We start from the raw sequence: 25832 nt of genomic DNA, 5'->3' as shown, positions 1-25832 counted from the left end.
CAAACATTCTTCTGTGATGTAACCTCTCCATTCCTCCATCAAGGGGCAGAGTCAAATGCTCTTCCCCTAGAATCTGGGCTGGCCTTAATGGCTCACTCTATCAGTAGAATACGACAGAAGTTATAGCTGGGACTTTGGGGGCTAGGTCATAGGCAATCTCAGAGTTCCTGTGTGGGCCCGCTGGAAAGCTCTCTTGGGACACTCCCTCTCGGAGCCACATGGCCACGTGTGGGTGCTCAGGTCACCAGCCCACACTGAGCTCCCAGCCAACAGCCCAGAGCAACTGCCAGCCACATGGGTGTGCCATTTTGGAAGTCCAGTCCAGTCAGCTCCTCAGATGACAACAGTCCCAGCTGACATACCAGACTACCACCACAGGAGAGATGCCAAGAGAGAACTGACCAGCTGAGCCCAGCCAACCCCCAGAGATTTGAGGGGTTAATAAATTATTGTCTCAAGGTAGGGAATTTTGTAGAGGATTGTTATACAGCACTATGTAACTAGCACAGTTATCTGAGATTTAAGTAGATTATTATTATTTCTATTTGACTAGGATCTTTTTTTTACCGAGCAAATTCGATGCCAAATGCTGTCCGGGTCTCTGTTCCTCCTCTCTGCTCAATGTGGCTGGCTGCTTCTACCACATCTCTTACAGACCTGTAGTCATTGAGGTGAAATTCATGCACCACGTCTTCTCCGTACTGGACAACCCCAACCTGCAAGGCAGGGAGAGGACAACAGAACATCTTGGTCCCTGAGAGCTGGACCTTTGGAGGTGAGGCTCCCCAGAGTCATCTCTCTGTCTGTGACTGTTCGAAAATGAGGAAGGCTGGAGAGTACCTGGGTAGAGCAGCAGTTCGGGAAAGCTCTGGGAATGAATGGATGGCTTGGTGACACAGGTGGAAGGTGCCTCTCGAGAGGGGAGGCTGTGATTTAAAGAAAGGCCCAACAGATTCTGTTTCTTGCTGGAGCACAGAATTGAAGCCTAAAATATTAGCAGCCACGTGGCTGGAGCGTTGTGGCATTCTTCACCGAACGCTGGAACTAAGTTTCCTCAAAACTTAGAAGAGAAGAGATTCTTTTATCCCCAAGGCTGATAAGATATAGACAGTATTCATAGCCTCGAAGTAAACAAAAAACCTTAAAAGACTTACAGAGGGATTAGAATGAGAAAGCCTTCCTGTTGGATGGGGCCCGAGTTTATCTGGTGCCTTTCTAATGCTGGACATGCACCCACCATATCCTAAAGATGATCTTCCAGTCATGAGGAAACTCACTCCCTTTTTAACAGCTGTAGTTGCTACGGAATAATTTCTTAGATTGACTTGAAATCTGCCACCTTGTCCCTCCTATATGTCAACCCTCACTTGGCTATGATCTCCCCCTGAGTCTTCTCTCAAGATCAGTGTGTCTAATCCTCCCCTGTGCCTCACTCGGCAGGGTTCTACGTGACCTTTCCTACCTTCACTCTACCTGGTTACCTGGCTAAAGTCTTTCTTAATAGGTGGCATCTATCCAGGAAGATAGGTTTGACCAGTGAAGTGGGGCCTCCCCCAAACTGTCCCCGGATGTGCCCAGCAGGGTTGGGTGTCCTGGGCTCAGGGCCTGGCACTGACCCTTGCACCTACACCTTGCCAGCACATGCAAGGATGTGCTCCTCCCTGACCCAGGGTGGCATCTTCCATAGGTTTGGGGAGCCCTATTCAGAGGAGGAGAGAGTCCCAGAGATGCTCACCTGGATCTGCCCAGGGCCGATGTAAAACTTCTTCAGGATGTTGATGAGGAAGTGCTGGACCTCCACCCAGGGGTAGATGCTGTTGGAGCCATCCAGGACAATGACGATGTCCATGTAGGTCTGGCACCCTGGGAAGTGGGGACACGGTCATGGCTGCCCAGTGAGTCAGCGTCTGCTTTCAGTCTCTGATCCTCCAGGCGAGTGCCCAAAGGACAACAGAAGAAGGCCCCTTGTCATGTATATATAATTCCCTTACCTGGGGAGCTGTCCTTGGGCTAGTGGCTGATTTGGGCGACATGAATGATGAGCCCAGGAACTCCTGGCTCAGCTCAACCACTCTGTGCTGGCTGTTCAAACCAAGCTTAAATTCAGGCTGATTGCCTCCGCTCTTCATCAGGGACTAACCTGCCACCGGCTGGGTTAATGCTTCTGAGGCAGCCATCCTGCCCGGATCAGTAGCTCCCTGTCATTTGTTTTACTGCAAAGGCAGGTTGCACTTACCACATTTAGTCCAAATGAATGAGTTTCACTTTTTATGGTGTGCCGGCTAAGACCGTGGGATCCCGCACCAGACTATCTGACTCCTGGCTTGGCTGAGCACTAGCTGTGTGACCTTGGGCAAGTAACCTAACCTCTCAGGGTCAGTTCTCTGCTGTAAAACAGGTGTGACGATAGGAGAGGGTCGTCCTGAGGAATCAAGGAAACGAGGCTTGTACAGAACTGAGCGCAAAGTCAGCGCTCAAGGAATCTTAACTGACCCTCTTTTCATTTTTTTTCCCCTGCGTTTTAAAGCAAACTACTCTGTGAATGTGACAATGACATCATCGGGTCAAGCGTTTGTGCATTTATCTCTGCTCTGAGCATAAAGGTTTCTCTATATTCTCGTAATATTAACATCGCGTTACAACAAACAATAAAAACCGACAAAGAAACGTTGGTACCGTAACAAATGCAAAAACCTTCTTTTAAAATCCGAATAACTTGGTCCTCTTTGTCAACAGTTGGGGTTACTTTGCAATTAGTTGTCCCGATGTGATGTGATATACGCTACACGACATTATATCATGTGGAAATACTGGGTATCTGTTGACTTTTACTGGAGAATTCTCACACTGTTGTAAAATCTACTTTATAGCAATATGGCAGAAGCCTTTTGTGTGTTAACGATTCCAGTAACTCCTGTAGCGTGAAGGTGCACTCTGATGAAGTCAGTGCCCACCAGAGACAAGACGGTGCAGGCTTCGTGTCTGGGAGGGCATTTTAGAAGCGTTTGGGTGGGGCGCCTGGGTGGCACAGTCGGTTAAGCGTCCGACTTCAGCCAGGTCACGATCTCGCGGCCCGTGAGTTCGAGCCCCGCGTCAGGCTCTGGGCTGATGGCTCGGAGCCCGGAGCCTGTTTCCGATTCTGTGTCTCCCTCTCTCTCTGCCCCTCCCCCGTTCATGCTCTGTCTCTCTCTGTCCCCAAAATAAATAAAAACGTTGGAAAAAAAAATTTTAGAAGTGTTTGGGTGACTGGGAAGCTCACAATCACCTCTGCTTTAGAGTCGTATAGACGTTCTTGTCCCCACCTGCACGCCGTGTGCAACATGTGATGGCCCAATACTTCTGGGCTGACAGCACCAGATAGCTTTGTCCTTTTCCAGGCTGGTTTAGCTCCACGCCTGTGGACCAAGCAGCTGTGCGGTGCCAGTGGCCACAGTGGTGACCACGGCAGCAATTCCTTAATTAGGGGGAGTTCCTAATCTAGCGGTAGGAGCCAGGTTTCTCTTGTTTTTTAAGCCATCTTTATTATTAGAATGCATTTATTACTGCTGATTTCTTTCTTGCAATTTCACATTTTTCTTTTGAATCATCTTGAGAAGAACTTTGCTTTACATCTGTGGCTCCTAAACAGGGCTGAACACTCCGGTGAACACACACACACACACACACACACACACACACACACGCAGACACACACACACATACACACACACACACACACTCACACATACACACACCCTGGGGCTTGTCCCAGATATACTGAGTTACAGCCTCCAAAAGGGGTGCCCTGGGACCTGTGCTTGATAAACTCCCAGCCAGATGAGCAGGCTTCCATCAGAGGAGCTTCCGGAGGCCTGGATGGTCATATGTTGGCCTGTGGTGAGGTTCCCTGTTCACAGCTCATGTGACTGACCTTGGGCCTCCTCCCCAGCCATAGCACCTCCTTTCCCTTGGCCACTCTGGGAGCATAGAATCAACACCTCCTCCTTACCCTTAAAAGAACCACTTTCCAGCCCCTGCTGGCTGATGCTCCCCCCCCCCCCCCCCCCCCCCCCCCCCCCCCCCCCCCCCCGCCATGCATCATCCTTCCATCTCTGATTGGGCCGTGTTGTTTGCAGGGAGGCTGCTGTTAGCCAGAGGTGCTAATCCCCTCACCCTCAATAAAACGGTTAGCAGCTGCTTGGGTGATGGTATTCAGCTCAGAGGAAACAGTGAGGCTCGGAGCCAAGTAGTTTGGGCTTGCCGGAGACAAGGTCTGAATATTTTTCCCCGGAGTTTCTTGGCGGGTGGGGAGTGAGTGGGAGGTTTTGTGTTCCATGAGGCTCTGGGCAAGCGGGGTGGAGCCTCCTGATATCCTGGAACACCAGTTAGAGGGGACTGTTACCAGAGATAATTCTGTTTTCCTTGGCCTTCCACCTACAGGCAACTGCACTGCACAACATCAGAGGGCACCATTCACATTGTAGTCTAAGTGAACAACGTCCCCAGAGTTGTGCTGTGCACAGCTTGCCTGCTATACGTAGCTGGCCTAGCACCCCCTCCCCCACTCACAGTGGGTTTGCAGTGAGCCTCTCTGGTTGCCAGGATTGTCTTCATAACCTCGGCTCACTTGCCGCCCGCCATCACTCTGGGTAACCCGCAGGTTCTGCATCAGGGCAGGGCTAGCCACGGTTTCCGGAGAAGGGTGGAGCTAAGCAGGTTCTGGATCAGGGCGGGGCTAGAGTCCCGGTGCGGCTTTGTGGTGGTGATCAGAACTCAGAGCCTCCCGTGACTGTCAGCCACCCTGCATGGATCTACAGATTTGAAGCTACTTACTTTGGAGAGCGGGGGCCACCGTCTTGGCGAACCTGAAGTTGGAGTTGACTCGCGAACACATCCCGGTGGTGTAGTAGGAACTCCCACACTCGTGAGACCAGAGGGGGCTGCAGGCCTGTGAAACACAGTCCAGACCCCCAGTCAGTAGGGGTCTCTGGGAGGGTCCAGGCCCAATAGCCTTTGGCCCAGCCCAACCTCCATGACCCAAAGCATCCTCTGACTATTGGTACTCCCAGGATTTAGAGAGTCTTCTTGGAGCCTTACTGAATTCTTTCTTGCCATCATGTGTTCTAGTTCCCTTGGTTTCGGGTGGAATAGAGAAAAACTAATTTTGGAATCCTCCTTTGTTGTATTTTCAAGGGTCCCATTCTCGACTCCATCATCTAGAGTTATGACTCTTCCCTACCTTCCCACCCCACCCACCACACAGGATCATCCATGGGAGTGGACCCTTCAAGGTCACTAGAAGAGCCTCTCTGAAGATGTCACCTGAACGTCCTTACTGAAAAGACTTCCAGGTCCCAATAACATGCCCATGCCTCTTTGTGGGGAAAGAAAAAAGAATGTTTCTGCTTTTTTTCCCTGAAATTTGCTACCCAAAATATTGATGTCAGCTCCTGATTTAAAGAATGATAAGTCCTCAGAGTCAGGGTCATTACAAATGAAAGCCCAACTCCATGTCTCCATTTTTGTACCGTGCCAGGAAACGCAGGACTAAAGTTTGTGCTGTAATTTCCTTTGGTTTGGAAAAATAATTATTCCACTTCTAACCTCTTTCTTTGATTAACTTTCTTTTTGTACTCAGATTTTAAAGGTTTAGTTTTATCTGTGTCCTTTGTTGAAGCTGCAGTAATTATTTCTGGAAGTAGGGGGAGAATAAAGAATAGGAGGGTGGGTGATGGATGATGCCTAGAGGGATAGATGGATGGGTGGATAGATGATGGATGGATGGATGAATGGATGATGGATGGAGGAATAGTGGATAGATTATGGATGGTAGGTTGATGCATGACGGACAAATGGATAGATAGATGGGTAGGTAATGGATGGACGGGTGAGTGGATGAAGGATGGATGGATGGATAGATGGATGGGTGGAAGGATGGCTGGGTGGATGGATGATGGATATCAGATAGATGGATGATGGATGGATGGATAGGTAGATAAATGATGGATGGATGAGTGGGTGGATAGATGATGGATGGGTGTAGGAAGGGATGGATGGAAGGATGAATGAATGGGTGGATAAATAGATGAATAGAGAGACAAACAATTGGTTGGGGGATGGACTGATGAGTGAAGGGTGAATGGATGAATAAATGAGCGAATGAGTGAACAAAAGTTGCTATTTATGGGTGCCTGAGTGGCTCAGTTGGTTGAGTATCCAACTCTTGATTTTGGCTCAGGTCATGATCTTATGGTTCGTGAGACTGAGCCCCGCATCGGGCTCTGCACAGACAGTGCGGAATCTGCTTGAGATTCTCTCTCTCCCTTTCTCTCTGCCCCTCCCCCTGCCCACACTCTCTTTTTCTCTCAAAATAAATAAATAAACATTTTATAAAGGGTTTCTTAACCAATGCACAGGGACTTAACCAATGCACAGAAGCCCCAGAGGGTGTATCACACCATCCTTCTTGGGCTTGCTTGCATCCCACCTTGTGAAGCAGGTGAAATCAACTTGGTAGGAGCATGACAAGGAGCCTCAGAAGGAAAAGAGAGTAGCAACAAAGCCCCTGACAGGTCTGTGTGTGGACAGGACCCAGGGTCTTATTTGCCCTTGGCTGGGATGGTGAAAGGCTGTGGGCCAGCCATACACCGAGACATCTCGTGGCTTTCCCTGGCAGGGCTACTGTGCTCTCCTTAAACCCCTGAGCATCCCAGCCATCTCGTTGTCCTGGTGTTTGGTGATCCACACCCTGGACGTTCCATCTGTCTGTCTGTCCAAGGACAGCCTTGGACAAGAACGAAGAGTGACACAAGCCCTCCTATCTTAAAATGAGTGGCTCATTTTATTGGTCTTTCTGGGTAATTTTTCTCTGAAATCCTCTCTTGCAGCCATTTCTAGAACTATCAGTCCCAGCAGGATCCTGTTTTGAATCCCCAGCATTATCCAGCTCGTGGTGGCAGGAAGTAGGCAGTGCCCACCATGATACCTACACCCACACTTGCTGACTGCGTGCAAAGTGCGCATACACTCGCGTGGGCAGGGTGCAGAGACCTGAGAGCAGCTGTTTCTGCCCCAGCATCATGTTTACACTACTCACTGGCTTATCAGCTCTCCCCTGACCAGCATTAGGCCCCAGCAGGGCACAAGCTCTGTTGACTGCTGACTCCCCAGGGCCCGGCATATGCTCAGCACATCATAAGTGCTCAAAAAATTATAATTTAAATGAAGAAATGTCCCCAGCACTTCAGTGCATGCACCCCCTCTGCTTTCTTCCTTGCTAAGACCCATTGTCTTTTCCTTATCTATTTTTTAAATGTTTATTTATTTTGAGAGGGAGAGAGAGCAAGAGACAGAGAGACAGAGTGCAAGCAGGGGAGGGGCAGAGAGAGAGGGAGACACAGAATCTGAAGCAGGCTCCAGGCTCCGAGCTGTCAGCACAGAGCCCGACACAGGGCTTGAACTCACGAACTGTGAGATCACGACCTGAGCCAAAGTCAGACATTCAACCGACTGAGCCACCGTGGTGCCCCCATTGCCTGGTCTTTAAAAGCAAATTGAAAACCTCCTCCAGAAAGCCTTCCCATTTAACTCTGGGTGGCCATCACTCTGTGTTTCTTCCCTCAGTTGTACTAAATCTGTGTTTTCTACTTATGGCTTCCCTCCAGAGTCTTCTTAGGGTGTGTGGTGTTTCTCTGATTGAACCTGGAGCACAGATTTGGGCTCCGCCTCAGAGGAGCCCCCTCACCCCCTGCCTCTCCTGGCCCCAACCAAGGGGTCTGGTGGGGGGGGCAGGAGGGGCTGGGGCTTGGAGAGAGGGTGGAGTGGGTGGCTCTTACCAGGAAGCTGTTGTCCTTGGGGTTGGTGGCCAGGCTCAGGCCGAGACGCATGTTGTCCTTCCGCTCAGACACGTTGGAGAGAGTGACCCTTCCTGGGGTGGGAGGGAGGAGCTTAGCCTGCAGCCCCACCCCCACCCCGGCCCCAGAGCCTGCCACTGCCATCAGCCACCCGACGTGTTTGTGGCAGGGTCAGGGCCAGGCAGAGTCCTCCCCAATCCCCCCTGCCCCTCTAGAGCCCTCGCTCGCCTGCACGTCCATGCAGCCCTTCACGGTTTACGAAGGCCTTGCCTAGACATGGTCTGATTACTTCTTCACAAGTCCCTGAGAGATGAGCAAACTGAGTCTCAGAGAGGCCAAGCAACCTGCCCAAGGTCACACAGTCCGCACACGGCAGAACTTTCCGTTGCCCCATCCAGCCTTTTTCCTCCTCCAGACATCTGACTGGTCGCTAGCATTCCCCACGTCCTCCGTCCTGCACTTCCCAGAGCACCCGACTGAGGCTGGCTTCCTCTCTGCAGTGTCCCCTCCACATCTGCCCGCAAGCCAGTCTGCCATCAAAACTTGGCAGTCCGTGTCCTACTTGTGACTCTGCTTCTCTGCTCACCGGATAAACCGACACAGGATAGCCGATTCTCTCGCGGGTAGCGGGAATGTCATTCCGTGGTTGGCCACCAAGAGAGCTCAGTAGGCAGGGTCATCGGCCAACTGAGTGTTGTGGCAGAATAGAACTGCTCAACAAAATTCTGTTAAGGTTGTACTAAATAATTTTGCAGGCCACTGAAGGGAAGGAAGCAAGCTTGAATTCCCCACACGTGTGCTGGGACGTAAGTGTGTGAGTGTGTGTGTGTGTGTGTGTGTGTGTGTGTGTGTGTGTGTGTGTGTGTGTGTGTTTACGCATGTGTAGGGGCATGGGGTGTGGGGGGGGTAGAGGTCAGGGGAAAGCGAGTCGGGCATTGCATTAAACCCAGAGCAGGTCAATCTTCATGTACTGTGAGGAGCGGCGAGATATCGTCCCTGCTGACTTCCAAGGATGTGGATGGCCTCCGCCCAGAATGGTTTGCTAAATTAGCTTCATTGGTGACTGGAAGTGTGAAGGGGGCACAAGCCAGCAGGGCCTGGGGCCGGGTGTTAGGAGAGGCCAGGCCTGACTGCGCTTGGGGCTGGGGGCTGGGGGCCGTTGTGTTTGTTGTTGTTTTCTCTTTGGGTTCCCTCAGTTTGTAGTGAGGCTCCTTTTGAAATCCAGCCCCTCTTGGCTGTGTTACGAGTGACTGAGATTGTTTTGTTTTGTCTGTCCGTAGAGGCCAGAGAGAAAAAGAGTAGTCATAACACTGTGTTTTTATAATGCCTCTCATTTACAAAGTACCATCCACACGCGCCCTCCTAGGACCGCCTCTTGGTCCTGGGACGTCCTGAAGTCAACATTTCCATTCAACAGAAGAGGAGATTGAGATGCGGAGAGGGGTCAGTGACTTCTAGAAGGTCACTTGCTGGTCAATGAGAAGAGTGAGGACTCAAACCCAGGCTGTGCACTGTTATATCCTGAGCTCTCCGTCTCATGGCAGGGCTGTGGCGGCAGTGGGGGGGGGGGGTCATGAGAAATCTGGAGAGGAAGCTCCAAGCCCTGGCTGGGCGACCTCCACCCCTCAGTGGCTTGGGGAGTTCTGCACTGCACTTGAGCTGAGGCACGCCCTCAGCTCACCTCCCCATGCCGTCTCCTTCCTCCTGGTCCCAGAGATGGAGGTGAGACTGCCCGCCCGGAAGCAGGTGAGATTAGTAAGGAAGATCCTTGTGTTGGAGTTAAGGAAGACTTGGGCTTAAGTCCTGCTTTTGCTGCGTATGGGCCTCAAGGACTTGGGGCAGCCACTACCCTCTCTTGGGGTTTGGTCTGCCCCTCTGTGAACAGGAGAGGTTAACGTCTTTCTCAGTGGGGCTGTCTGAGGACCCTGGGGCACAAGCCCCACCTCACACAGAATCTGCCTTCCAGAATCACCTCCTCTGCCTGAGCCTCTGCCCTTCATTAAAACCCTGACTTCATCCAGCCGTCGGGAAGAAAGTGCCAGTGATCTGCTTTTTCATACTGAGTTGTGAATGTCTGCCACCCGTTTAGCCTTCCCTGGAGAGAGAAGAAAGAACATTCCTGGCTTGGTGAGGCTCATAGCCTGGAAAGGCCATAGGAAAACCCAGGACTCAGGTTTCCCAGCCTAGCGTTTTCCACTGTGGGGATAAGCTGACAGATGGTCTTCCCGCTGTGCACTTTCTCTTCAGTGAAAGGAAAAGGAACACTCCTCAAACGCAGGGCTTCCTGATCAGTACTTTTCCTCTGCCCTGACTCACTTTGCTGCCCACCACCTCCCAGCTTAGGCCCCAGTTCAGGAATGTTTTCCAGGGTCTGATGGCTTCATGTCTCCCACTGCCAGAGGGGTTCCTCCTCCCTTGGAGGGAAACAGGATCCACACTGGAAGCCAGAGCAGTGGAGAAAACTAAGCAATGGGTTGATGGGTTCACATGTCTGTGTCCCCACCTGGACCAGGAGCCCCTCTCGGTGGCCCCAGCCCTGAGCCCAGTGCTCATCCCTCCCACTCCCATCCTCCCTCCCTCTGCCCCAGATACTTGGCCCCTCTTTCTGTCTTCCAACGGAGTAAGCTCATTCCCACCCCAGGGCCTTTGCACTGGTTCTCTTGCTGCCTGGGATGCTCTGGCTCCACCTGACTCCTCGCCATCAGACCTTTGCTCAAATGTTACTGCTTAAAGAGGTCTCCCCTGACTGCCTTGCTATAAAGTAGAACCCCCTCCCCACCCAGCCTCTCTTATCACAGCACCCTGGGTTATCACACAGCATTTATAGGTATAGGTTATATCACACATATAGGTAGGGATGAATTCCCTACCTATAGCATATCCCTACCTATTGCTACTGCTTTCCCGTTTGTCCGCTTGCTTATTGTTCCTCCCAGCAGAGCTCTTGGCTTCTTGTTCCCTGCTGTATCCCCAGAAACTAGCAAGGTGCTTGGGACATAAAATGTGCTCAGAAAAGGGGGACCTCACCTTACACATGAGCAAACAGAGGCTCAGAGAGAGCACGTGTGCTCCCTGTGGACACGATGTGACGAAACTGTCCAAGTGGAAGAAGGGACCCAGCTTGGCTTGTTTGGGAAGCCTGTGCCTTCAGGGTGGTGATGACTGGGTTCTGCGAGCCACCAGCCAGGCTCCTGCTTCCCCCAGCTTATTTCCTCACTGAAATCTGGGCCCCAGCTGTGCTGGGGTTTGAACTTCCCACCCATGGCGCTGAGGCAGATGTGGCCAGCGGGAGCTTCCAGCACCGTGTGACGGGGCCAGCTGGCCACCCTGGGGATCTGGGTTCTGGGGCTTTCTCTTTGATGCAGACCTTCTCATCCATCTGCTTATCTCTTGAAGCTCTGCCGTCTCCCCCACCAGGCCCACACTGCCTCCCTTCACCTCCCCAGCGAGCCCCACCCTGCCGTGTAGGGCAGAGGCCGCCTCCCTAGAAGTCAGACCAAGGGGCCTGGCCCCGGGGAAAGACCAGTCCTTTATGGGAGGGTTGGAAATACAGCTTCTCAGCCCAAATGGAATTTTTGCTCCCTTCTGAAAGCAACGTGATGGCCCAGCCACTGTCCAACGTTTAGGACAAGGTGGGCGTGCTTTACAGGATCAGTGTGTGTGTTTTAACGGATGCACATGTATGGATACACACACGAATCGTACAAAGGCTCTTCGGCGAGGACAAAGCCTTCATTTCAGAAAGGCAGCGCTGCTTACTGAGGACTGCCTGGGGTGGAAACTTGGCCTTGCCGCTTATTAGCTAGGTGACCCTGGGCAGGTCCCCCCATCTCGTATGGTTGTCGAGGGGATTAAATGAGTCAAAATTCCTAAAAGTGCTTAAAGCAGTGGCTGCCACATGGTGAAGATTATATAAGATATATGGACGCTGGCTATTCTTATTGCAAAATCGGAAAGAAGACAGGAAATGTTTTCCCCCTGCTAAGAGTGCAAACCTTGTGTTGAGGGGCCGTGGATGAGTCAGAAAGAGGAATGGCCTGCAACACCAGGGACCCTGCTTTGAATCCTAGCCGGTCCCTGACAAGCTGTTTGGCTCTGGGAATGTTTCTTCCTCTCTCTGGCCTCAGCTTGCTCATCTGTAAAATGGGGGGCAGCGGTACCAGGGTGGCCGTGACTGTGTGACTATGGGCATGGATGTGCTTTAAAGATTGTCCCGCCCTAGACGATGGTTGGCCTCACTGTGGGGAGACCAGCGGCTCACGTTACCCAGGTTGAGCTTGGTGCAGTTCCCGTGGGTCACCGGACACTTGTACACGTCTCCCGTCTTCTGGTGGCCATTGGTTTCCAATGGAGCGCCCACGACCAGCCTGGGAAGGAAGAGAAGACAAGTAAAGACCGACTGTGGAGAAGGTGCTCCTTCCTGGCAAAGGATGGAACCCGGAGGGCAGTGCTGAGATGGGCTGGGGAAGGTGAGAGGAAATCCTGGGGGAACAGCCAAGTGCAGACACCCCAACGTAGACCTTTGCCTCCCACAGAGAGGGACACTGTGTATTCATCATGACGTCATGGGATCCGTGACCTAATCCGGGTCCTTGCCAGGATCTAGAGATACAGAGACGAAGACCACACGGGCCCCGTTACAAGTGAGATGGAGGTGATCCTCGGGAGAAGAGATCAGGGCGGACATCGCGGAGGAGATGTGCTGGGGCTGGGTCTTAACAGATGACTATGAGTTTGCCAAATAGTGGGAGGGTGGTAACGGTGGGCATTAGGCAGAGGAATGATGATTTTGGAGCCAAGGAGTCTTGACCATTTGTCAACGCTACCCTCCCCAGGTAATGCGACCCATTCCTCACTTTATCTGACAGTTTTTCAGCTGGTGAGCCAGGGGCTGAGGCATGGTGTATATTGGTCATTCATGGCTGCCCCTTGAGCCACTAATGTTTTGCTCAGGGTGGGCGAGGCAGCCAGTGGGGCCAAAGGGTGGCCAGGGGCAGCCACCCAGCTGGGGCCTCTGCCTTGAGCCTATGCCTTTGTGACCTTATTTGGAAAGAGGGTCTTGGCAGGTTTGTTTTAAGTTTTATCTTCTTTTTTTTTTTTAATGTTTATTTATTTTTGAGAGAGAGAGAGAGAGAGAGAGAGAGCGAGCAAGGGAGGGGCAGAGAGAGAGGGAGACACAGAATCCAAAGCAGGCTCCAGGCTCCGAGCTGTCAGCACAGCTGCCACCACCTCCCCTGAAGGCCAGGGACAGTCCCCCTGGACAGCCCTGAGGCCCTATTCTTTGTGCCTCATCTCTAACTCACCAGAGAGCAGCAGCATGGGGGGCAGCCCAGAGTGGCCCTGGGAGGCAGCCGGACCCCCACTGCCGACATAAGACACAGCCCTGAAAGCAGGCGTGGTTTCCCTTCACCTGCTCACCCTGTCAGTGCCGCCTGCCCACCTCTGGTGCATCTGGAACCCTCTAGGCCCCCAGTCCTGTTCTCAGCCAGCAGCCGCTGCCTCTGCTTGGGCCTGAGCGCTAATAGTGACTCAAGAACGAAGCCCTCACAGGGACAGCTGACGTGCCACAGCTCACACAGCCCTAGAGGTCTCCCAGACCCCGAGGCACAGGCAATAGACATCTGTGGAGCTCGGGGCCCAGGGGTAGATGAGACACTGGCACAAGGAGATGGTTCTGGACCCCTGCTGTCCCAGCAGCTCCCCACTCCTGGCAATGCTGCCCAAAGAAGCAATCGTGTCTTCTGACTTACGCTGGCTGAGAGGGGACAGACCTAGAGGTTCAGGCTCCCCAGGACTCCAGAGGCTTCCAGGGATCAGATTACCTCCCCCCTGCCCGGCTCCTGCCCACTTCTCGCCACGATCGGGGAAGAGAGCGAGGTCTGAAGTGGGGGTTAACTGAGCTCTGTTTGAAATTAGAGTTTATGAAATAAGAGCTGAAGTTTCTCCCCTGGGAACCAGATAATGACAGATTCTAAATATATCTGCTTATTAAGCATGCCTATTTTTGACCAGCAGGAATTAATTGGACCCATAAAATCTGTTTGTCTAGACGACGTGATTTTTGGCTACTTAATTCTGTGAGCGATTGTGTGGTCAAGGCTGCTCCATTCTTTCCAGCGAGGCAGGGGAGTGGGGAGAGAGAGGAAGAGAGAGAGAGAGAGAGAGAGAGAGGAGAGACAGAGAGAGACAAAGAGAGAGTGGGGGAGGGAGGGGCAGACAGAGAGGGATGGAGGGAGGGAGGGAGCTATCAGTACGTGGAGCTTGGGCTCCAGGCTTGCTTTTCTGGCTGCTCGAGTTTTCAAGGACAAATATGTGACCAAGTCATCCAGAGGAATGTTGTGACCAAGTCTTCCCAGAGGAAAGCCCTGACCACTGCTTGGTGGTGAATGCTTTCTGGAAAGAGTGCCTTTGAGGAACACCTTGTAGGGTGCCTCTGGGAGAACCATGCGCAGCAGGTTCTAGATCAGACAAACCATGGCCATCTGCTAGAAAAGCCATCTCCAAGTGTCTTCCAGAAAACATCCCAGCAGCCTGACAAGCAGACTTCTCGCCACTCTGCCCATTTTATGCAGTAGAACTCTGAGGCCTCGTTGGCCTGCTTGGTGGGGCCCCCAAACACAGGAAAACCCTTCGGACTGAGATTTTAGGAGCCAGGTCTTCCTCCTGGTTTGGCCCCCAGCTTGCTGGGTGGCCTTGAGAAGTCATTGAACTTTCCAGATCTTGGTTTCCTTGGCCGTGACGTGGGGCTAACCACCCCTGTACTGTCCCCATAGTACAGATGCATGAGCTGAAGCCCCAAGAGGGACCTGACCCAGCCCCCACAGTTTGAATGTGGCAGAGCTGGGACCAGTCCTCCTGGGACAGCTTTCTCTGTGTTGCCCCAAATATTTCCTCGCCGTGAAGTGAGGGCCTCGGTCAGCCCTCTTCACCACTCTTGAGTCTTGGCATTACGTAGGCCTGTCGGGCTTGAGGTTTTGAGGATATGATTCAATCTCACTGCGAGGGGGTAACTGCCCAAGCCCGGGGAAAATGTTTGCGTCACCGCCGAGACCAGACAAATTGCTCCTGGGGTCTGGCAGCCCTGACCATCCCCTGTGGCCTCAGCCTTATATAGCCATATGCGGCCTCAGGGCCTGTCGTGCCTCCGGGGGCAGGACACCAATCTCTCCGGTGTGGGCACCAGACGGCAAAGCAAACCCCAAAGGTCATGGCGAGCATCGGGCCCCTTCCATGGGCCGTGTGCTGTGACTCACTGGCTGTGGGCACCCGGCATTCTTCCGGGAGCAGGGCTGCTGTGGATGGGGGAACTGGCGGCAGGCTTCAGCCATAGCCCTGTGGGACCCCTCCCTGGAGGCTGCCCTCTATAGAAGCAGGGCCTTGCCAGGGGAGGAGGCCCACCCCGGAGATGGCCACCTAAGGAAGAAAGGTGTGGCCCCATTGAGTGCGGGGCTCCTTGGCTCCCAGCAGGTCACAGGCTAAGAGAAGGGACCTTGGCTCACCAACAGGGTCCCATGGGAACTCATCCTGACCTCTGTTATCCTTGGTTTCATCCTTCAGGGCAATTTTAGTCTCTGAACCTTTTATTTCTTTTAATCTTTATTTTTGAGAGAGAGAGAGAGAGAGAGAGAGAGAGAGAGAGAGAGAGAGCGAGCGAGCACGAGTGGGGGAGGAGCAGAAAGAGAGGGAAACACAGAATCTGAAACAGGCTCCAGGCTCCGAGCTGTCAGCACAGAGCCCGACGCAGGGCTAGAACTCACGATCCGCGAGTTCATGACCTGAGCTGAAGTCGGACGCTCAACCGACTGAGCCACCCAGGTGCCCCAAGTCTCTGAACCTTTTAAAACATACGCTTCTGGGGCGCCTGGGTGGCTCAGTCGGTTAAGAGTCCAACTCTTGATTTCAGCTTCACAGTTCGTGAGATTGAGCCCTGCATGGGGCTCTGTGCCAACAGCGTGGGGATTGTGATTCTTTCTCTCCCTCTCTCTCTCTGCTCCTCCCCTGCTCTCTCTCTTTCAAAATAAATAAATACACTAAAAAATAAACAAGTAAAACGCATGCTCCTATCAGAAGAAAGGTAACACATACCTCCAATGTGTGTAAATGTATATGTAAATTATACCAGAGTGAAACTGTCAGTCTGCATATGAAATACCAGTAACCTTTTTTTTTTTCAGATAAAATATAAACTTAAACAGAACTTGAATCATTTTGTTTCTGTGCCCAAGTATACTGTCCTACACATCCCACCCTGGAGACCATCCCTTTAAGATACAGCAAAATTCCCACCTACTCCAAGAAGCCCTCCCTGATTACGCCCCACCCCCAGGCTTTCCCACATGACCTAGCATGTAATCCCTGCTGCCTGCCGTGGTCGGTGTTTTAGTGTCATAACTCCTTGAGGGCTGAGACGTCCTCATCTGCCTTGCTACACTAGCATTGGGTGATCTGGAAGGCCCTCGGTAAAGAGGTACCTATTACCTGACCTGACCTTCTGGTTGACAGTCCATGGCAGCAGGAGCAGCTCTGGGGGCTTTCGGCTTTGCCTCATACCTAAGAGGAATCCCAAATTCAGTGCCTGGAAAAAGGGTTACTGAGAAATCGAGTAGTGTCTGTGCACAGAAGTTCAAAGGAGTGACCCAGCTTCCAGGTAGACTCAACGTTGTTTGCTTCCCTGGTTCCCATGTCTCTCTTCCCACAGTCCTCACTCTTGTGAGGTTCTAGGGACTGAGCACATACCTCAGGCTGGGCCAGTTTTAGCCTCTGTCTGCAGTGATTGAGTCAGGGTCACCCCAGTCAGAGTGAGTTTCAGGACTTCCTTTTGGACCAAAGGGTTCCTTTTCTCTGGATGCCATAGTATGTAAGGACAAGCCCTGGAATTCCTGGCAGTCACCTGGTGGCAATGAGAGGTGTGAGCTGATGCATGGAGAGGGGGAGGCCTGACAGAAGGAACAAGAGAAAGAGCCCAAGTCCTGATGATACCGTGAAACCCTGGATCAAACTCTACCTGAAGCCAGAACTGCTGCTGGGCTTTTCAGATATATAAGCAGTACCTACTTTTTACTGTATAAGCCTCTTTGGGGTGAGGTTTCAGGTATTTGTAACCACAGACATCTAACTAGAGGAAGGCCAAAAAACCCCCCACATAGTTAAAATTACCCTTAGAAATTCCATATATTACCATGCTATAAGAGGAACCTGACATCCAAGACCAAGAAGACAGGAGCAGATTCATATCCCTGAGCTCATGCTCCATCTGGGGCATATATTTACTTTGTCGTGCATGGAAGGTGGATCCTCAGACACCATGTATAATATTTCTCTCTCGTTGTTTAACCAAATGCATAAAACCGTCCCCTGACCCAGCCTTGTGGGAACAGAAATCCTTTTGTTCTATGTGCATCGCACTTACAACAGCTACTTGGACAGGGAGCTCTGCACTCCAGGTGTTTCTGGTTGCCTGGTAACAGGCCTCGCAGGCCATCAGAGCTGGGAGGAAACCGGGCTTGGGTCAGCCTCATGATGGACTAGTGAGTCACCGGAAGCCAGAGCAGGGCAATGCTATGTCTGAGGCCTCAGAGCAGACAGTGGCAGCACCGGCATCATGATTCTCAGGGCAATGGTCCCCCAAAGCATGGGGTGGGGGGTAGGGCTCTAGGGGGTCTGGGAAGACAGATGTGAATAGCTTAGCCCTCCAGCAGCAGATAGGGTAAGCAAAGCCATGGGCACAAATGGGCCAGATGCTTGGGGAAGAAAAGAGGAAACTTCCAATGGATGGGCCTGCCCTTGGAGGCGATCCTGAGCCCAGAGGCCAGCACAGACTGCTGAGGAAAGACAAGAAGTGGGTTTTAACCCCTTTCTGGGAAGCCTTCTGCCCCTCTCTGCAAGACCTGGCCTCGAGTCCTAAGAAATCCTATCATGACTGATTGTTTTTTTCATTTAAATGAGTCCCTTTTTAAAAAAATTTGTTTAAATGTTTATTCATATTTTTGAGAGAGAGAGAGAGAGAGAGAGAGAGGGAGCGCGAGCGAGCATGAGTGGGGGAGGGGCAGAGAGAGAAGGAGACACAGAATCTGAAGCAGGCTCCAGGCTCTGAGCTGTCAGCACAGAGTCCTATGTGGGGCTCGAACTCACATACGTGAGATCGTGACCTGAGCCGAAGTCGGACGCTCAACCGACTGAGCCACCCAGGAGCCCCTAATGGGTGGCTTTTGATGCAATTAAGTTGCACTTGATTTTGATCACCGGGACAGCTTTGAGTCTGGAAGGGCAGTTAATATCTGAGGCTCAGAAGGTGATGTGAGAAGCCTGCGGAGAGACGTTGGGACTCCAAGTCCAGTGCTCTTTCCACCATTGTGAGAGAGGGGCCAGTTCAGATGGCCCAGCATGGGAGGGGCTGCCCTCCTGGAGCCAGCTGGGCCTGTCCCCCAGGGGCCTCCTCTCCTCCTCTCCCACCCATCCTAGTCCCTCCCTCACCTGTTCCTGTCTCCTGGCCCCCCTCCTCCGCTCAAACCCACCCAGGCCTTTGTTCCGTTTCTTTCCTGGCTTCATTTTCCTTTCCTGAAATCAGATAGGGGCATCAGAGAGGGGGGTCCACTTGAGCAGCAGAGAGCTGGAGGGAACAAAGGAGAGACTATTCCTTTGGTGAGGTTTTTCCTCTCCCTCTCTCTGCATGGAAAATGTAATCTTCTCCAGCCAGCGTGAATATGGTGGCTAATGTGTTCAAGATGGGGCTGGGGAAGGGCCGAGTGCTGGAGGTGGGGGCCCTGGGGCTGCACTGGCGGGGGGCAGGGTGTGGAGGAGGACCCCACCTGGGACCTGCTGGAGGCGCTGAAGGGGAGGTGTTGGCACCGCAGGGCTTCCTGGTTTGGTTGGAGGGGCTCGTGGTTCCCTGTGGCTCAGATGCCTGGCAAGGCCTGGACTCCCGGGGGCCAGGAAAATGAAGCCCCCTCTGTTGGCCAGCACATCCCTTACTTTCCCTGCCTCTGTACAAGCCTCGTCAGAGGCGTGTATTAAAAACAAACACTTGTACTGTGACGATCAATTTTATGTGTCAACTTGACTGAGCTATGGGGTGTCCCGATATTCGGTCGGATGTTATTCCAGGTATATCTGTGAGGGTGTTTGGAGAGGAGATGAACACTTAAATCTGAAGACTGAGTAGACTGTCCTCCCTAACGTAGGTGGGCCTCCTTAAAGCAGTTGAAGGCCTGAATACAACAAAAGGGCAGACCCTAGCCCGAATAACAGAGACTCCTTCCTGACTGCCTTAGAACTGGGACATTGGCTTTTTCTTACTTTTGGACTCTAATTAAAACAGCAGCTCTCCTAGGTCTTTAGTCAGTGGGCCTTCGTACTGGAGCTACAATATCAGCACCTCTGAGTCTCCAGTTTGCTGATGTACCCTGCAGATCACAGGACTTGCCAGGCTCCAGAACCCTGTGAACCAACTCCTTATAATAAATCTCTTTATATATACATATATATGTATATGTATGTGTATGCATATGCATGTGTGTGTATGCATATGCATGTGTGTATATATGTACATGTATGCATGTATATGTGTATGCATATGTGTGTATGTGCATACATGTATATATGCACATATGCATGTATATGTGTATATATGTATGCATGCATACATGTATATGTATATGTATGCATATGCGTGCATATATGTATATGTGTAGGTGTGTATATATGTATATGCACGTATGTATACATGGATATGTGTGTATATGTGTACATGTATGCATGTATATGTATGTGTATGCATATATGCATGTGTGCATACATGTATATGTGTATATGTGCATGCATAGGTGTATATGTGTACACGCATGTGTATATGTATGATATATGCATGTATACATACGTGTATATGTGTGTGCGTGTGCGTGTATGTGTGTATATGTGTGTCTGTGTGTACATGTGTGTGTGTGTGTATATATATATGTGTATATATATATATATACATTATGTGTATATATATATGTATATGTATATATACACATATATATACACACACACACACACATACATTATGTGTATATATATATGTATATGTATATATACACATATATATACACACACACACACACACACATATGCATACACATCCTATTGGTTCTGTTTCTCCGGAGAAATGCATTTCTCCTAATACATTTACATAGTGCTTGGTATGTTCTAAGGGTTTTACACATATTATTTGTGTAAAATAATGATCCATGCCCTCATTCATTCACTGAGTCATAAGCATTTCTTGAGTTCCTGCTAATGGCCAAGCACTAGGGCCACCATGATGAACGTGATGTCATCCTGCCTTCAGGAGGTCTCCAGAGGAGCCTACCAGATGAGACAGGCAGGCTAACAGGCCATTACAACACAGTAGTAGTTTCAAAGTGGTTCCCAGACCACAGCATCAGCCTCTGCTGGAGCGGGTTAGAAACGCAACATCTTGGGCCTCACTCCAGACCTACAGAATCAGACACTAAAGGGGGCCCAGCATCCGTGTATTAACAAGCCTTCCAGGGGGGGCGCCTGGGTGGCTCAGTCGGTTAAGTGGCCGACTTCGGCTCAGGTCATGATCTCGCGGTCTGTGAGTTCGAGCCCCGCGTCGGGCTCTGTGCTGACAACTCAGAGCCTGGAGTCTGTTTCAGATTCTGTGTCTCCCTCTCTCTCTGACCCTCCCCCATTCATGCTCTGTCTCTCTCTGTCTCAAAAATAAATAAACGTTTAAAAAAAAATTAACAAGCCTTCCAGGGGCTACTGATGCATGCTTAAGTTTGAGAAGCATCATAATGCATAGGGTGATCTGCAGCCCTAACTGGGCTCACACCCCAAATGCATTCCAGTAAAATCCACCCACTTCACTGTTCCTGCCGATGCTCTGTATTAGTTCACTGCCCCTCACCTGCCTGTCCCCACTTTTACCAGGGTGGCTCTGAAAGCTGCACGGCCGGGTCCGTCACTTAGGGCTCCTCTCCAATGTCATCACCCTCAACGGGCCTTTCCTGGCCACCTGCCACTCCTGTGTCACCACCCTGCCTTAGCTTCTCATAGCACTTCCTCCTCCCTGAAGGTGCCTTCTTTTTTTTCCTGGTCATCATCCTTACCTCCCAGGAGCACATGAGCTGAAAGGGGTTGAGGACCTCATTGGTCAGGCTTGCATCTCATACACCAGCACCCACAAGAGTGCCTGGCATGGAGTAGCGCCCCCAAACACAGTTGTCAGATGAATCAGCCAGTCAGATGGCTCAGTGGGATGACTGTAATCCCGTAGCCTGCCATTTGGGGCCTCTGACTACAGGCCCTCTTTGGATACCTGTTAATCCAGCCGGGAGAGTAAAACAAGCTCTATTAGGGGAGCCAACACCCGAGACAAGGCTATTAACTGTGCTGGGCCTCAGTGTTCTCATCTACCAAATGGGATGGACCATACCTGGGCTACTAGTGTTTCAAGGGTGGTGGGTCCCAGACCTTGCTGGTCATCAGAGTAATTGGTGGGTTACTGGTGCAGGTTCCCGGGCCTCACCTCCAGAAGGTTCTAATTCAACCAGTTGGGGACAGGGCCCGGGAATCTATTTTTAGAAGCTCCCAGATGTGCAGGAAGGATTGGGAGCACTTGTGTAAAAGATCTGTCGAGGAAGCCAGAGAGGAGGCCCCATGGATATGTGAAAAAGCACATATGTCCCAGGAATTTTTATTATGTCTTGGGATCATGACCACAGCAATCTTCCTGGCTGTCCGGGAATGGTCCAAGAATGGTTTTTTGTTTGTTTGTTTGTTTGTTTGTTTGTTTTTGCTTTCTTTCTTTTGGTCGCAAGAAAACGCGTAAGAGATACCTACTTTAACACACAAGTAATTCATGCTTGTTGTCTGATGCTCACAGCACAGAACTGTGCAAAGTAGAACAGGCAAGCCCTCCCCCTTCTTCCTCACCCAGCCCTCTGCAGATAACTATCAGTAGCAACAGCGGTGCAGAAAACCTTCCAGGCATTTATGTAGTGAATTTGAAAAATGGAACATTCTACATACATGATTCTGTAGTGGGGGTTTTTTCACTTAATTGTTTTAGACTCGAATACATTTCCATGTCAGTATGTTCACTGCCACACTTAGACCTGGTCCCTCGGCCCCTGCCCTGGCTCTCGCTCTGACCCTTCTCTGACTACACCCCCTCCTATGGGGTGAGGAGTCCCAGGGGTCAAAGGGACAGACCACGTCCTACCCAGTCTGGGTACCGGGACTCTGAAATTTCTTGCCCAAACAGCTCAGGACAGACCTCTTCCATGGATCTTCCTTTCTTTCCTTTTTAAAGTTTATTTATTTAATATTTTTTGATAGAGAGGGTGAGAGAGAGCGCAGGACGGGGAGGGGCAGAGAGGGCGAGAGACAGAATCCCACGCGGGGCTCGAATTCATGAGCCGTGAGATCATGACCCGAGCGGAGATCGAGAGTCTGACACCTAACGGACGGAGCCATCCAGTCGCGCCTGGATCTTTCTGATGGTGGACCCCACCACCAGTGGGGCTAGCCAAGGAGTGGCCGCTCACTGGGGGTGCGCAGAGAGCTTGGATGTGTAGCCGGGGGTGTTCACATGTGCCAGGTCTCTCAGTTACCAAGAGAGAGCTGGAGGCGGGAAGAAAAGATGGTGGGCCACGGACCACAGCCTCCATGTGCTTTCTGGACCCAGGTTCCTCAGATGTTAGGGGTGGGTCTGGACAATAAAGTTCTGCCTCATCTTTATACTGGTGCCACGGTCTACATCTTTATACAGTGTTCCACTCTTCTTTTCAGTCATTTCTTGTACTGACAGATCCCTTTTCCTAGTGATAGACGTCCAGGTGCTTTAGGGGCGCCGAGGTGGCTCCGTTGGTTGAGCATCCGACCTCGGCTCAGGTCACGATCTCACAGTTCATGAGTTCGAGCCCCGCATCGGGCTCTCTGCTGCCAGTGCAGAATCTACTTCGGATCCTCTGTCCCCGGCTCTCTCTGCCTCTCCCCCACTCACGCTCTCTCTCTCAAAAATAAATAAACATTAAAAAAAAAAAAAAAAGATGTTCAGGTGCTTTAACAAAATGTTCCCCCTGAACAGCTTTTCATCAATACTAATGAATAGGCCTCTGTGCACAAGTAGTCACGCGTAGCTATACAAGCGGTAGGTGCAAAGCCCGTGCCTGTTACGAGGCAGGCAGGCCCTGGAGCCGGCCCTCGTCGCCTTGGGCACAGAGCCTGCTGACAAGCATCGTCACAGACGTTGACTCCACAAGCTTGGCTTTCTGCTTTGTTCCTGGAAACTTCTGGGTCCACCTCAGCTTACATCCAATCAGCACTTTTTTCCTACGTTGCAGAAGAGGGAAGACTGAGGGAAGGTCACCGCAAAGGACAATCTCAACCCACCGGAAGGGAAAATGAGAACCTGACCCACTGACTGTGAAGGGCAGGGTGGCTGGCGTGTGCCAGTCAGCTCAGTGCCCCTCCCCTTCATACACCCGGATCCCGGTCTCATGGGGTCACTTGCCCCATTTTTCACCAGACCTGGAAGTTTCCTTCCTGCCTCTCTGTGTGCAGTCCCCTAAGTCCAAACTCTTGAGCCTTCCCCATTCCATCCACTCTTCGGTGCCTCTTCTTCCAGGATGCCCTCCTTGATCTCTCAGCTGAAAGCACTCTCTGAATTCCCATGAAGTTTTGTTTGTACCCATCTTGTTGGTCTTTTTTTTCTCTCCTTTAGATAATTTGTCTCTAGATAGCAGAGAGAGAGAGAGAGAGAGAGAGAGAGAGAGAGAGAGAGACTCCTGATCATCTTTAAATCTCCCCCTTCAGTGCTGGTCAAAGTACCTTGAATATGGTCTAGGCTTAATGACTGTTTGTTGAGTGAATATGCAATGGGCAGCTGGAGGACCCTGCTCATTTTGCAAAGACATCTTCGCTCTGCTTCTCAGGGTGTAGCTAGGAGCTGAGTTCTTCGGGGCCCCGTCTGCAGAGGGGCCACCAACTTTGGAATACCCTTGGCTTGGCGCTCCCCGGGAAGGTGTGGTCTGGTCTCAGCACACAGTGTGAAGAACCGCCCCCCGCCCTTCTCTTTTCAAAATGTCCCAGGAACTTGCTTGTTTTTCCAAGTCATGCTCGGAGTTCCTCCCTGTCCCCAGTTTTCTAACAGCTCTTTCCTCTGAAAATGAAACACAAACACACCAATGGTCTGGGCAGATGTCCCTCAGGAGAATGTATAGTTTCAATGTCCTGGCAGGTGCTAGTCTGACAGATCCTCGGGGATTACTTGGTAGCAAGGAAAGCGGCCTTGGAAGGAAATGCCTGTTCTCTCCCCGGGGCTGGCCCGGTCCCTCAGGTTCACGGTCAGGATGGTGATGTTCAAAATGTGACTAGCACACGCACCCAGCAGCTCACTGTGCTGTTCCCAGGGCCCCGGGAGGCAAGCGGACAAGAGCAGTTATCCCCATTTGGCTGAAGGAGACAGCAAGGCCCAGAGAACGTCAGACTCTCCGGGCGGAGATTGAGGCGCAGCTGGAATGTTCGTTATTCCTACTGTGTGCGCCCCTCGCTCCACCAGCCCTGTGCACCCAGGTAAGGGAGAAGACGGGGGCAGAGGCAGAACAACAGAGGCTGCTTATCAGTTTGGGGACTGTTGACACGTTTATGGTTCATTCCCATCTACTCCCAGATGGGCTGAGCGACCTGCGGCGTGCCCCCTGCCCTCTCTGCGCCTGTGTCCTCACCTGTGAAATGGGAGCTTGGGCAAATTCAGTTCAGAGAGTCAGACTTCCTATGAGTGGGACACCGAGGACTGAAAACTGAATGAAGGAAGCACAGTCCGCACCCTGTGTGGAGTCCACACCCTTCATTTGGTTTCAGTGTGGAGGACAGAGCTACGAGCGGGGCCCCAGGTGGGGGTTGGGGCACAGGGGGCACCTGCTCAGCCAGCTGGGAAGCCTTCCTGAAGCAGGCAACTCCTAGACGGAGACCTGCATGGTGGATAGGTGTCACCCAGGTGAAGAGGGACTGGGGCCCACGGGGAGGAACGATGGTCCTGAAGGTGCCAGGCTTATGTGCGTGATTCTAATGCACCTGCCGTGGCAAAGGCTTCCATGGGCCAGGGATGGACCCAGAGAGACAGACAAGTCTCTGCCTTCACAGAGCTGGGGGTGGGGTCATCCTCACCTGGGCTCACTCCATTCATCCCCCTTCATCCTCCCCACTTACGTCTCCCTGACACTCCAAATCCCCACCTTGTCCCCTCGGCTTGTGCAGAGAACTCTACCTAAAGTAGCCCGAAGTGTAGACAGATGGTTAGATGTCTACGTGCTTGACATCCATCGCATAACCCCCCCTGATCAGATTAACTCCCCTGCACCCCTGCCCCACTTTCCAGGGTCTCTAAATTCCTGCCACTGGCCACCCCCTTGGGTTTAGGCACTGAAGGTCACTCTAAAAGTAAGCCTGGAAAGGAACTAACCTACGAATCCATGAGAACTCACAAAGCCCTTAAATCAGTGGCTCCAGAACCTGGCTGGGAATCAGGCTTATCTGGGGATGTTTAGAAGTACCTCCAGAGACTCTGATTTTGCAGGTCTTGGACTGGGCTAAGGAATCTGTATACTTTTTACATCTTTCACAGGCAATTCTGTCCTGCCAGCTTTAGGAACCTCTAGATTGTATTATCAGGTGATCACCAGATTTTGAAATAACGGAAAGCAGGCCACATAGGAATTGGGGGCAGGATGCCCAGTCAAGAAACAGTTAACAAACAGGGCACCTGGGTGGCTCAGTCCATGAAGCTGCCAACTTCGGCTCAGGTCACGATCTCACGGTTCGTGAGTTTGAGCCCCATGTTGGGCTCTGCACTGACAGCTCAGAGCCTGGAGCCTGCTTCGGATTCAGTGTCTCCTCTCTCTCTCTCTGCCCCTCCCCTGCTCACACTATCTGTCTCTCAAAACTGAATAAACGTTTAAAAAAAAAAAGAAAGAAACAGTTAACAAGCGC

At 51.6% G+C, this 25832-nt stretch overlaps 1 protein-coding gene across 1 annotated transcript in view; it reads right to left on the bottom strand.

The window, feature by feature from the left end:
* ITGA11 (integrin subunit alpha 11) overlaps window positions 1-25832 on the bottom strand; it is a 127078-nt gene that overhangs the window by 50862 nt on the left and 50384 nt on the right. Inside the window, exons 3-7 of the mRNA XM_023255135.2 lie at window positions 12099-12199; window positions 7815-7906; window positions 4813-4927; window positions 1736-1863; window positions 568-716 (exon numbers count right to left, since the gene is read on the bottom strand). Coding sequence (XP_023110903.2) covers window positions 568-716; window positions 1736-1863; window positions 4813-4927; window positions 7815-7906; window positions 12099-12199 — 585 coding nt within the window. The remainder of the gene's footprint in view (window positions 1-567; window positions 717-1735; window positions 1864-4812; window positions 4928-7814; window positions 7907-12098; window positions 12200-25832) is intronic.

This window comes from Felis catus, chromosome B3, assembly GCF_018350175.1.
Source record: "Felis catus isolate Fca126 chromosome B3, F.catus_Fca126_mat1.0, whole genome shotgun sequence".
In the NCBI taxonomy this organism is placed as follows: Eukaryota; Metazoa; Chordata; class Mammalia; order Carnivora; family Felidae; genus Felis; species Felis catus.
The sequence above is the reverse complement of the archived record's forward strand: the minus strand, read 5'-3'. Positions and strand labels throughout refer to the sequence as shown.